The following is a 14,164-nucleotide window of genomic DNA, read 5'->3' on the forward strand; positions in this document are numbered from 1 at the left end:
CTAATGCAAACAGTATCGTTGTGCCTTTTTGAGTCGTATATGTGGAATTTCCTTTGGCATTGTGTTGGAATGTCCTTTATATGCGTATATTTTAATGTAATATGTTTAAGATAGGGTACTGAGTGGAATTGTTTTCTTGCAGGCAGACTTAAGTAAACCTGAAACTATACCAGCAACATTGGTTGGCATTCACACAGTTATCGATTGCGCTACAGGACGTCCTGAGGAGCCGATAAAAACCGTAAGCACAATTGCCGGTGGAATGACTTCCAATTCTTTGAAAATGATCAGTTTCTACATGGTTAACTGAAGGTTTTGTGTTGTGATTTGGGTTAATGTTTCATGAAATATCTGCTATATATGATTCCCATATTGACTTTAGGTAGATTGGGAAGGAAAAGTAGCTCTCATACAATGTGCAAAGGCCATGGGTATCCAAAAATTTGTCTTCTTTTCAATTCATAACTGCGACAAGCATCCAGAAGTTCCACTCATGGAGATCAAGAACTGCACTGAGAAGTTTCTTAGGGATTCAGGACAGAACCATATCATTATTCGTCTCTGTGGCTTCATGCAGGTGAACAAGTGCCTTGACTTTAATGAGTGTTTGGATGCCTAAGAAATGCAATAGCATTATTTAGCACTCTTGCCATGTGCATTACTGGGTTCACTTTTGCTCCTAATGAGGTTACGAATATGTTAAGTTGTTGGATAAAGTAACAAAGGGTACATTTTGGGTAAAAGATGAAAATGTCTTCGTAGTTTATCGTAAAACATGAGCATCATTTGGTGAAGAAAAAGTTGAGAGAGTGACTTCTGAGATATTTTACCATAAAAGATCTAGTAAATTAATATAATTGGAAGCACAAACTTTACAATATAAAAATACTTATCCACAAACTCGTGGTTACAATTACAAACAAATTGCTAAAATTTTTAAATTATCCTTCCTTCATAGAACTGGATGGGCATATAATTGTTATCTGTTTCATAATTTTTGTTTTTGTTCCTTTTCAGCCGAATAATTTAACTCGTGAATTAGTTTATTCATTCGCTTGATTAGTATGAATCTTGTTTCCAATTTGTCCAGGGCCTGATTGGACAGTATGCAGTACCTATATTAGAAGAGAAATCTGTTTGGGGTACTGATGCTCCTACACGAATAGCATACATGGATACCCAGGTAAACTCTATTCTCCTGCTTCTTTTGTTCAAGTAAGTGACCCTCAAACAATTGTCTTGTTTTCTCCAGGACATCGCTCGATTAACATTTATAGCTCTACGCAATGAGAATGTCAATGGGAAGCTTCTGACTTTTGCCGGGCCTCGTGCATGGACAACCCAAGAGGTAAACTGTATTCTCCTGGATTGAGGAAGAGAATGTCTAGTTCTTGGATTTATTATCAATATTTCTTTCTTGATAATGCCATTATTTCTGCAATTCATTGTTAACTAACAAAATACAGTTGCTCGGATACATGTTTTTAAGAATCTATCATTCCTTCCTCCTTTTTCTTTGACTCTATATAAATATACACTCCTCGCCAGGATTCCCCCACCCCACCCGCACCATAGGAGAAAGGATTCTTGTGCTTCAATGTTTCCACACTATCTTGATGACATACTCATGGAATATTTTTTTCACACAATAATAAAAAGAGAAAAAAGATCTTGGTCATGAGACTCACTCACAACTAAATGATTTGATAAAGAAAACTATATGATTTTATTGTCTGCTTTTCCAAATAATTTAAACAGCACTAGCAAACCATACCATGCCAATTCGTTTTCAGGCTTGAAACCCAATATCTGCAGGGGAAGAGCAACGAGGGGACTAGTATGTCAGAAAATACATCAAAGAAGTAGACTATCTTCAGAAAATATTTGGAATTGGTAATTATTTGAAGGAGACTACAGGTGTCAAAGATTACCATAAAAGCGGAAGATTAAGTAACTCGGAGAATTTTTTGATGCTTTCATGCCAGTTTTCTTGAGATTGTACTTGCCAATGCTATTTGTATTTACCATCATTATCTTGTGGCTAATTTTTCTATACATATCCTATTCAAAATCTCAAGTTGTAGTGCTTTTGGCTTCCTAAATGTCCAACTTAAAGAAAGTTATCCCAGAGTATGCCAGTTACACCATTCTGATGTTTTCACCTTGAGCTGCAAGATTTCATCCGTCCTTTGATCAATGGCAAGCAAACCTTTCTGCCTTTATAATGAAATATGCAATGCACTTTAGTATTACTAGCTAGCTTGAATTCTGTTAGAATTATATAATTCCAGGAAGAAAAAAAAAATGTAACTTGAACATAGAGCATTAGTGAACTTAAAAGTATTTCTTTCCTTATTCATATTCATAGTACTTTAGCAAAAGATATATTTCCAGCAGTATTACTGCATATGTACTCTGGGAGAAAGTGTTTTGTGGAGTCTTCTTTAGAACTTGTTCTTATTTTTAGGTGATAACATTGTGTGAGAGGCTGGCTGGTCAAGATGCAAATGTCACCACCGTCCCTGTCTCAGTTTTGAGATTGACACGCCAGCTGACTCGTTTGTTTGAGTGGACTAGTGACGTTGCTGATAGATTGGCATTTTCAGAGGTAATGATCTTTTTGTCTTCTCCTTTCATGTGATGGTTTCTATCAACTAATGCATGAAGTGAGAAAGATTGTATAAACACATGGAATGATTTTCTTCCATGCAACTCTCACAACATACTGCGACATGATTGACTAGATCTGACCTCTATCCATGATCTGTCTATTCTTTAACTAAAAAATTATTAATCTGATGGTAGAATTACGCGAACTACTTTCTTCCAAGATGTTTTCCAGATAATTTTCCAGTGGGCCTTGCATGCCTGTGATAGCCCATTGTCACAACAATTGCACAGATATTAATCTTTCTTTGCTTGGTGGTCTTTCTAAATTTAAATTACGTACTGCGGTGACATCTGTAGGTTCTTACTAGCGATACTGTTTTCTCGGTCCCTATGAACGAGACATACAATCTTCTTGGTGTGGATGCAAAAGATATTATTTCCTTAGAGAAATATCTTCAGGATTATTTCAACAATATATTGAAGAAGTTGAAGGATCTCAAAGCACAGTCTAAGCAAACTGACATTTTCTTTTGAAAGGAAATTTTCCATATCCATGCACATAAGCTGTATATGTATTGTGTAATTCATCTTGTATTCATACCCCAAAAAAAGAAAAATGTACATGTGCTTGATGGAAATAGACAGTTGAATGGTAATGACTGAATTGAAAAATCCTTGGTTTCTTATCTCTTTCAGTCTTTCTTGTTCCTGTTGGGATTTGTAGCTCTATGTGGCATCAGTAGGCTCTTGCTGCGTGCTCCTGGATTATTTGAACTGTAATTAACCCTCAAATTTAACAAAATTTTTGAGGGATATGGCTGTTTTGTAGAATTATTTTCTTCATTGGGTCTCTTATTTTAGAAATTGTTTTTTAGTTTTATGACCATGATTTTGAGAACTATATATATTTTTTAAAACACACGAAGCGACTTAAGATCTATCTATTGCAGGTCAAGGGCTTTTCACCCTCACCTTCTTCAAACTTCAATTCAAATTTTTCATATCTATTTTACATCATATCTAAGGGATTTCTCATTTCGGGCTAAAGAAGTAATGTCACTCGATCATTATCAAACTAATAGCAATCTTTTTTTGTCCTTGAATATCCCACCAAACGGCCTTCTACTTCTAATAGGCCATAAAATAGATTTGAATAACTTTCAATGAGTTCATAAGAAGTGATCCTATTTTTTTCATAGGATTTAGGTAGAGACAAATGATCTTGAGCGACCGATACAAAATGATAACATGCTAGTTAGCCGTGATTTTGTGCACAATGTTTGAGGTTAACATGGGAAAGCCATTGCTATACAGTAAACTGATCCTCCAAAAAGGATTCCAAGACCATTCAAGACATTAAAGATTCGTGCTTATTCTTGGCGGTGATGAACAGTATACAACAGCTTTGATTGATCCGGTGAGTGAAATGAGAGCTACTGAGTCCATGTTTGCAAAGAATTGAGCCACCAAAATTGCCAAGCTTATGAACACCAAGAACCACTGTGTCCCTCTTGAGTGATCTTGAATTACATTCAAAATCATCCCCACAAAGGACTTGGTAGGGATATTCCAGGGTCTTTTCCCCAGTGATTATGGACAAAACGCACGTACCACCTGATAGGTACATTGTTGAGAATACAGCCGGCAACTTCCCTAATTTTTCACCTATATTGTTCAAAAGGCATTCATAACGACAAATTTTCATTTGATAGCAATTATATTGAGATGGGATGGGATGGGATGGTTTCATTTGCTACTAACCAAAAACTACGATCGAGAGTTGGAGATATCATCTATGACGAAATCCTGATGGTGATTCATGAAGATTGACAAGAAGTCACTTTGTGTAGAGCTGCCAACAGAATGCCATAGACAAACAAACAGTGCCCCACAACCTGTACGGAACTAATCAAGGTAAGCGCTCTGCGCATATATATATTCTGACTTTATGTTTTATGTACTGAAATTTGAGAAGATGTTTAAAATAGAATGATTTTAATATGTTTTAACCAAGTGGATTTGTATGTACACAGGAATGAATGTAAGAAGAATTGATAGAGAAGTGATGAGAAAATTGAGTTGTTACTGTTGAGAAAAATGTAGGGAAATCTGCAAATTTAATGAACTCCAAAGCACAAAAAAAAACGTTATCTTTTAATAGACGTTTCTCCCCTATCCAATAAAGTCACAACTGGGGTATGATAGAAAATCTCTCTCATAATACAATGGAGACGTTTGATTCAAATTATGACTATTTGATCAAACCAAGAAGACACTCAAAAAGAACTTATTGATGCCAAGAGAAAGAAAGAAAAATAATTTTTTAATGTATTTTGCAAACGAGAATTCACCCAGAATTTATAGAAATTGAGGCAACCGTTTGAATAGGTGTGTCCCTTGAAATCCTTGCGTACATCTATTGGAAGTGACTGTTAAAAACGAACAGATGCACCTATTCAAAGACTTTTGAAAATAAAATCCTCTTTGCGCAGCAGCAAACACTAGTTCGGGCGGCAAATCATTCGCAAAACAAAAAATAAATACATGCAAAATGATGAAAAAATCTAACATATCCCCCCTATTTTTTCAAAATTTTGATTTAGAAAAGATGAAGTGGCTGTATCACAAAAATTGATTGCCTACGTACCCTTAACAGGATCAAGTCACTGTAGTTCATGCAAATACACACAAAAGGCATCATCGTAGGAAATCGTACAAAAATAAAAGTAGCTTTTGACTTTGAATTTTCACTTAATGTAAACAACTCAAAGTTTTGTCAAGGTGCTATGGTGAATGAATCTTGAACCAAGGACCCTATCATGACTAGCCGGGGTCATTATACATACTATTCCGATAAAAAGGAGTGTCTTTTTTATACCAACGCATTAATGGCCTTGCGTATATCCTGAATTTCATGAGTGCTTTAGAGACGATCTAAATCTCATAGAAAACGGCCTGACTTTCTCACTCACATAGGTAAGTTCTTTATAAAGTAATTCTGCGAGTTACTTTCTCTCTCAATAGAACTTATTAAGGAATTAAATCCATCCTCAACCATGCAGAATACATACACTAGAGATTTTATGAATGGATTTGAACTAATACTCTAGTGTCTCGTCTAAGTTAGACTTTAACTTGTTTGTACCCTTTGAACTTTGTTTATATTTCAAAACATAAGTAGGGTTCCCATTAAAGCTAACTGAAGTTACGTAGACCTCAATCCCATTCCTTTCGATGTTTTCGCAATCATCTCTCTAGCCAATCCTTTTGTTAAAGGATCTGCTAGGTTATTCTTCGACTCTACATATTCAACGGTGATTACTCCTTGCTTAAGTAATCCTCGAAGAGACTGATGCCTAATTCTGAGATGTCGTTGCTTACCATTGTAAGTCTTGTTTGCTACCGAATACAAAGTAGCTTTACTATCACAATAGATCATCACAGCTGGAGATGGTTTCTCCCACAATGGGATATCTATTAGCAAATTTCTTAGCCATTCAGCTTCTTTACTTGCATCAGTCAAAGCAATAAATTCTGCCAACATAGCCGAATCTAAGACACATGTTTGTTTCTTAGAACACCAAGAAACAGTTGCACCTCCTAAAGTAAAAATCCAACCTGTTGTGGATTTAGAATTTGATTCTATGTTGTTCCAATTTGCGTCGCTGTATCCTTCAAGTACAGTGGGAAATCCACGATAATGTAATCCATAATCAATAGTTCCTTTCAAGTATCTAAGGATTCTTGAAACCGCATTCCAATGTTCTTTTCCTGGATTACTAGTGAATCGACACAATATGCCAAATGCATATGCAATATCTGGTCTTGTACAGTGCATAGCATACATAAGACTTCCAATCACACTTGCATATTGTAGTTGGTCATAAGATCTACCAGTATTTTTCATTAACTTAATACTAGGATCTATCAGAGTTGATGCGGGTTTATGACCCATATGACCATATCTTTTAAGGATATTTTCAATATAATGAGATTGATTCAACAATATGCATCGATCTTTTCTTATTATTTTAATCCCTAAGATCACATTTGCTTCGCCTAAATCCTTCATGTCGAAGTTAGACTCTAGCAATTGTTTGGTCTCCTTAACACTTTCTAAGTTAGAACAAAAAATAAGCATGTTATCTACATACAAGCAAATAAGAGTACATATACCATTTCTACATGTAGAATAGATACATTTATCTGCTTCATTAACCTTGAAACCGTTAGACAACATTACTTTATTAAACTTTTCATGCCATTGCATAAGGGCTTATTTTAAACCATAAAGAGACTTGACTAGTTTACAAACCTTCTTTTCTTGTACAGGTAAAACAAAACCCTCGGGTTGCTCCATATAGACTTCTTCCTCCAAATCACCATTTAGAAAAGTCTTTTTTACATCTATTTGATGGACAACTAAATTGTGAGTTGAAGCAAGAGATGGCAACACGCGGATGGAAGATATCCTTGCTACGGGAGCATAAGTATCAAAATAATCTATGCCATGACGTTGTTTAAAACCTTTAGCTACTAATCGAGCTTTATACTTATTTATAGAGCCATCTGCATTTAATTTCCTCTTGAAAATTCATTTACAATGTATTAGTTTAGAACCACGAGGTAAATCAACCAGTTTCCATGTTTGATTTGACATAATGGATCTCATTTCATCATTGATTGCTTCTTTCCAAAGTACAGCATCTCGAGAGGAAATAACTTCTGAATATGTGACAGGATCACTATCATTATTGAGCATTAGCTTAGTCTGATGTGTAATATTATTTACAACACCTTCTAGCAAATAAGTCACAGATTCAACTCCGAAAGATTTTTCTTTCCTTTGTCTCTTACTCCTTCTAGGTTTTATTTCTGATTGTGGTTCAACAGAAGTATCATCAAGAGATTGTTCATGAACCCTCTTAGAAGAACTAGAAGTAGTATTATCTTCAGTTTGTATAGTTGAAGACTTGTATATATTTTCAAAAAATTCAGCATCAATTGATTCGATAATATCATAGGATTCTAACTTCAGAAACCTATAAGCAGTACTGTTTTTTTGCATAACCTATGAATACACATTTATAAGTTTTACTTCCTAATTTAGTGATCTCTGGATTTGGTTTTCTCACATATGAGAGACATCCCCACACCTTGAGACGGCTAATATTAGGTTTCCGGTTAAACCACAATTCATATGGAGTTTTGTTAATCTTTTTCATAGGAATCCTATTTAGAGTATAACATGCACTTAAGATTGCTTCACCCCACCATTGATCAGGTAAATCAGAACTAATAAGCATGCAATTCACCATTTCAACTAAAGTCCTGTTTTTCCTTTCTGCTACTCCGTTTGATTCTGACGAATATGGTGGAGTAAACTCGTGAACTATACCATTAGTTTCACAGAATTTTGCTAATTCTGCTACTTGGTATTCACCTCCTCTATCAGAACGTAGGACTTTAATTTTTCAGTTTAATTGATTTTCCACTATTGCTTTATAAATAAGAAATTTGCTTAAAACGTCATCTTTACTTTTTAGTAAGTATACATAAGCATATTTCAAAAAATCATCTATAAAGATCACAAAGTACTTGTTCCCTCCACGTGAAACTTTACTATGCAGATCAGCCACATCAGAGTGTATAAGACCAAGTAATTCAGATGTTCGCATAACAGATTTATGTGGTTTACACGTTATTTTACCTTGAATACATATATCACATTTGTTAACATCATCAAACTTACATTTAGGAATAATTCCTCAATTATGCATGTTCTTAATAGATTTATAATTTATGTGGCATAATCTAGCATGCCATAAAGGTAAAGAATCAACAGTATAAGCAAAGTTATCATTTATTAGATCCATTATGAACATACCATTACATGAGTAACCTTTTCCGGCAAATACATTATTCTTAGATACTATAAGGCTATCAAACTCAATTACAAGCTTAAAACCTGTCTTGTTAAGGCGATCCCCAGAAATCAGGTTCTTGGTCATTTCAGGCAAATGGAGAACTTTTGCCAAAGTCTGATTCTTTCCCGAAGTGAATTTCAGTTCAACTGATCCAATTCCAACAACTTTGGTACGAACATTGTTACCCATTTTTACTTCTCTTCCATTGATGCATTCTTTGTAAGTCTTGAACTGAGATTTGTCATTACTTACATGAATTGTAGCTCCGGTATCCAGCCACCATCCTACTTCAAATCCGACTGAGTTGGCTTCTTCCACCACAGCAACAAAGTTTGGATCATGATTTCCATCAGTCACATTTACTTGATCCTTCTTTGTTTTTTCATTCTTTGCTTTATCGTCTTTTATTCGATGTCGGCATTCACGAGCAATATGACCAGATTTCTTGCAGTAGAAACAATCCCCCCTGAATTTTTTCTTAGAGGTTTCTGCATAATCTTCCTTAGAACTGGAGTTTTTACGCTTTTTATTACCCTTATGATTTCCTTGAACCATGTTTGCCTTTTCTGCCACTGGATCATTATTCTCTCGTTTACGAGAGTCTTCCTTAATACGCAAATGACGCATGAGGGATTCCAGGGTATGCTTGGTTTCATCATGTTTGCGTTTCTTTTTATAGCCATTCCATGAACTTGGTAATTTTGCAATAATAGCTCCAACTTGAAATGCATCAGGCAAGACAATTTCAGCATTCTTAAGATTACTAACAATAAGTTGTAATTCATGTACCTGGGCAAGAATAGACTTACTGTCCGTCATCTTGAAATCAAAGTAATTACCGATCAAGAATTTCTGGTTGCTTGCTTCTTCAATACGATACTTGTTGTCCAATGCCAGCCACAATTCTTTTGCTGTTCCGATAGTCCTATGTGCACTGTAAACAGAATCTGATAGTGCATTCAGAATATGGCCTCTGCACAGAAAATCATCATCATTCCGTTTCAATCATCATCCTTCCGTTTCTTCCGCTGTTCCTGTAATTCCTTCTTGTGTTCATCTGAATCATCTGCTTTTTCTTCTGGAATAGGCGCGAGATCATCACTCAGAATGTAGGACAGTTTGATTGCTGTCAAGAAGAATAAAACCTTCTCCTTCCAACGCGTGAAGTTATGTCCATCAAACCGATCAAGACGAATCAAATCTTGATTTATGACTTGAATTGAGGGCGCCACAGATTCATTTACTGTCAGATCTTGAAACGAAGACATCTCCTAAAACTGTTGAGAAAAATGTAGGAAAATCTGAAAACTTAATGAACTCCAAGGCATGAAAAAAATATTATCTTTTAAGAGATGTTTCCCCCCTATCCAACAAAGTCACAAGTGGGGTATGATAGAAAATCTCTCTCAGGATACAATGGAGACGTTTGATTTAAATTGTGACTATTTGATCAAACCAAGAAGACACTTGAAAAGAACTGATTGATGCCAAGAGAAAGAAAGAATAATAATTTTTTAATGTATTTTGCAAACGAGAATTCGCCCAAAATTTATAGAATTTGAGGCAACCGTTTGAATAGGTGTGTCCCTTGAAATCCTTACGTACATCTGTTGGAAGTGACTGTTAAAAACGAACAGATGCACCTATTCAAAGACTTTTGAAAATAAAATTTTCATTGCGCAGCGGCAAACACTAGTCTGAGCGGCAAATCATTCGCAAAACAAAAAATAAATACATGCAAAATGATGAAAAATATCTAACAGTTATTTGCCGTCGGAGGGGCGTGAAGTGTGAGATTGGTATTAATTTTTTAAGGTATATATGGGAGTGTTGATAGAACTAATATAATGATTGGCATTGAAATTACACGATGAGACAAATCAAACTTAGGTGATCCAATTACGATTTTACGGACAAAAAATAAAGTAATCCTTCAAAACTATCTAAAATAAATAAATAATAGAGGTTAGAACATTTTAGAAATTGGTGTTATAATGTTTGATCGTTTTTTGCTTATTTTTGAGATTTTTTCATGTATTTCATTTTCAAATTCAAATTGGGAAATCATTATTGATAGGGTGCAACCTTTTGACGGGTTGCAAGTAAAATCTTTATATAGATAGTTGATTTTCACTTAAAATGATCATTACCAAAAAGGCCAATCTGTTGTTTAATTTGATCCTCATCTTTGCATCGAAAGCTTACTTTTGCATCCCTTTTCTTTCAAATTTTGTTCATGTTTGTTATTTTGGAAAGACAAGGTATAGATCTCAAGTTTAAACTTCAATGTCTTTAGTATTTAAGTTGTCTTCGTGTGTGCACAATGCAAATATCATCAAAGGTTTCGTTGAACCTTGGAGATGAATTTGCACATCCGTGTGAATAAATAACGTGTGAACATTGAAAAGCATTCTGTAACATGCCTTTAAAATGATTTCGATGATTGCTACATTTCTCTTATTTATCTTCACAAATTTATGATGATCCTATATTAAATTATCCTCACCCCAACCTTTGGTTGTTCCTCCCACACTTCCTTCATTAGCCATTTTGCCCCACCCATATTTCCACAATTCTTGAGTTCATGACTTTGCCATTTCACTTCAAAAGGGGCCTTTCAAAAGAAAATATTCAGTCTCGCTTAATTTTGCTAAAAATTAGATTTATTTGATAAAAATTGATGAAACGTGTGATTGAAAAATTGATAAAAATTTTGAGTCCTGTGAAATATATAATTAAAATTAATTATTAAGTTTAATTTAAAATTTTTACCTTAATCAAACCCTTTGATAAACATGATGAAACATTGAGAAGTTTATAAAAGTTACGTGTCTTATGAATTGTATGATGAAAATTAATTATTAATTTTGATTTAAATTTTTACCTAAATGAAACCGGGGCATAGAGTTGGAACTCTTTCAAAAAAAGCAAGATAATAAAATAAAATAAAATGAGAGCCTCTAAAAAGGGTGAAAACAAGAATGCATATAGTGGACTTGGACTAATTAAATAATCATGTGGATAGTGGATGCCACAACAAGGCTTATCCTTCTCTTCCTCCCTCTCCACTCCAACTTACATAACGGTCAATTTTCTGGTACATACACACGCTCACTGCTCGAGAGAGGGGGTAGCCATGGCTGGCTTCAAGCTGCCCTACTCTGTACATACCAGATATGGCGCCGAATTTCTGGTCCCATTCCCAACTTCAATATCCCACCCAAGATTCCACTTTGCCGCTTCTGCTGGTAATCTTCTTTCTGGCATTTGGGTATATCTTTTTCCGATAAATTTTGATGCAGAGTTCGTTTTCTTGGAATGGATGTGTTCTTTCTCTTCTATGGAATCCGTAATCAGTGTTGGTTTCTGCCCTTGTTAATATTTTCTCAACTTGGAGTTTTCTGGCTTTTGATTTATTGAAGTAATTTCTTATTATGTGGGCTTATAATCATAGGCTTAACAAGTTTTTCTTTACTTCTCTTGTAATATTAGTTTAATATACTATTACCCGATGTGATTCATAGTTCCTGGATTTTATCTAATGATATTTATCTATTTGGTTTTTTTGAGTATTCAAGTTAATTTGGGTTTTCAGTTTGTTTGTGTAGGAATCATCCTCTTGCTGACTTTAGCCTCAATCTATTTTATTAAGATTTATTTAGGCATCACTCCAATTGGTATATCCATATATTTAATTAAGATTTTTTTCGATGTACTATTATTTCGAACTGAAAGGTAAAATTTTGACTCAAGTTTTATAATCTTTTTGATAGATGCCAAGGGTTTGATTAATGCCAAAACAAATTTTACACGTGGTCTTTTTATTTATCCAACACAGCATTCTGACTAATTTTTATATATCTTTATTTTTGTATGAAATTTTATGCGAGTCCTTCTTTCTTGTGCTGCATCTAATGCTTAAAATATTTAAATATAGGTTGCAGGGTTCATGCAGGTTTCCTCATGCAAACTCTAGCCTTATTGTATCCCAATAGCTTGTGCTATAGGAATTCTCGGGCGAAAGTATCTTTGCAGGTACCATTCACTTCAAGAGGTAAATATGTTTAAATAGTTAATGGTATTGTTTCTCAGCTCATGAAGATAAAAATTGTAAATAATATTTTCATTCAGCGTCAGCACAAGCCTTGACTGAGGAACTTGCAGAGGATAAGCAAAAGGATCTTCCTGCAAGTGGTGATGCTATACGTCAAAGATTTCTTGACTTTTATGCTTCAAGAGGTCACAAGATTCTTCCAAGTGCTTCTCTTGTGCCAGAAGATCCAACAGTTTTGTTGACAATTGCAGGAATGCTTCAGTTCAAGCCTATATTCCTTGGCAAGGTGTTATAAGTGCCTCCTCGGCTTTTATTTCTAGTTCAAGGTGTAATGTCTATTGGAAAGAAAGCATTTCCCTATGTGCTTGCTTTCTCTCTTTTATTCTTCTCCTTTTCATTTTTTAGGCTTGTATGGGGTGAACTTAATCACAAACTTCATAATTGGATATTTCCTATAGAATAGTGCTTTTTATTGATATCTCCCTTCCTTATGTTAAGGACCTCCTTGCCTTTTCGTGTGCTCATTTGAGAAAGAAACCACTGAACCTAGTTTAATGGCCTCAGGCAATGTTATTAGGCTCAATTATCATTAGCAATATCACTTACAGGTACATTTTCTCTTTATATCTTCTCTTCTCATTTCATTTGATACTTAATCAGTGTGTTATTCCCACCAAAAGAAATGACATTTTTAACTACTAAATTTTACTGAGGATCTCAATGGAAAAATGTAGAGTGGTTCCCCAATCTATCATAAATTATGATTGCTCTCTCTAAATTACACCAGATGGACAATTGAACTGCCAAGCAACAAATTTTGTTCAGGGAGCTTTTGGTTTTGATTTATAGCTTGACCCCCTCAGCTCATGTTGTTCAGGTGCCCAGAGAAGTGCCTCGTGCTGCAACTTCTCAGAGATGTATACGTACTAATGATGTCGAAAATGTTGGTCGAACTTCCCGACATCAGACATTCTTTGAGATGCTTGGAAATTTCAGTTTTGGAGACTATTTCAAGCAAGATGCTATCAAATGGGCCTGGGAGCTTTCGACATTGGAGTATGTATCAACATTAATATAAGCTGTATATTATCACTTATTTAAATGGAAAAATTGCAGCGGTGGTCTGATAACTAGTTCATAAAACAGATATTTTAACCTTATCTTCCCAATACATAAAATTTGTGTAGCATTTCTGCATTGCATACAAGCTGCTATAGTTCTATGATTACGTCCTCTTCAATCCTTTATTCCTTGTTATTGATCAAGCCTAAATATATAAAGCAATCGCCTTTTGGGACAACACAATCCTCTATAATGACTCTATTATTATCCTTATACTATTACTATAACGACATTACATGTAATCTGTCTTAGTTCTAGTTAACTCAGAACCTTTAAGCTCACAAGTACTTCTCTAGAGTTCTAATTAATGATTTAATGCCTTCCTAGTCTCATTAACTAAAACTATGTTCTCAATGAAAAATATGTATCGAAAAACCTAATCTTAATCCATTTTGGTTTCTAAGGATCATTTTTTTTTTTTTTTTTTTATTTTTTCGAAGAATGCAAAAAT

The 14,164-nt window shown here is 34.7% G+C and overlaps 2 protein-coding genes across 3 annotated transcripts in view; both read left to right on the forward strand.

Annotated features, from left to right (window-relative positions):
* Positions 1-109: 109 nt before the first annotated feature.
* On the forward strand, positions 110-3,305 carry LOC111389446 (uncharacterized protein ycf39-like; the record flags this gene model as incomplete). The annotated part of the gene is made up of 6 exons (XM_023014364.1): positions 110-241; positions 383-577; positions 1,091-1,183; positions 1,253-1,348; positions 2,468-2,608; positions 2,968-3,305. Coding segments are annotated over 6 exons (834 nt in total), but the record flags the coding sequence as incomplete, so codon positions are not given.
* Positions 3,306-11,548: 8,243 nt separating this feature from the next.
* Positions 11,549-14,164, forward strand: part of LOC111389455 (alanine--tRNA ligase, chloroplastic/mitochondrial) — an 11,227-nt gene continuing 8,611 nt past the window's right edge. For both annotated transcript variants that reach the window (XM_023014374.1, XM_023014383.1), the window contains exons 1-4: positions 11,549-11,785; positions 12,475-12,591; positions 12,669-12,877; positions 13,469-13,647. In XM_023014374.1, coding sequence (XP_022870142.1) covers positions 11,566-11,785; positions 12,475-12,591; positions 12,669-12,877; positions 13,469-13,647 — 725 coding nt within the window. In that variant the 5' untranslated portion in view covers positions 11,549-11,565. The remainder of the gene's footprint in view (positions 11,786-12,474; positions 12,592-12,668; positions 12,878-13,468; positions 13,648-14,164) is intronic.

This window comes from Olea europaea, chromosome 3 (assembly GCF_002742605.1).
Source record: "Olea europaea var. sylvestris chromosome 3, O_europaea_v1, whole genome shotgun sequence".
Classification (NCBI taxonomy): Eukaryota; Viridiplantae; Streptophyta; class Magnoliopsida; order Lamiales; family Oleaceae; genus Olea; species Olea europaea.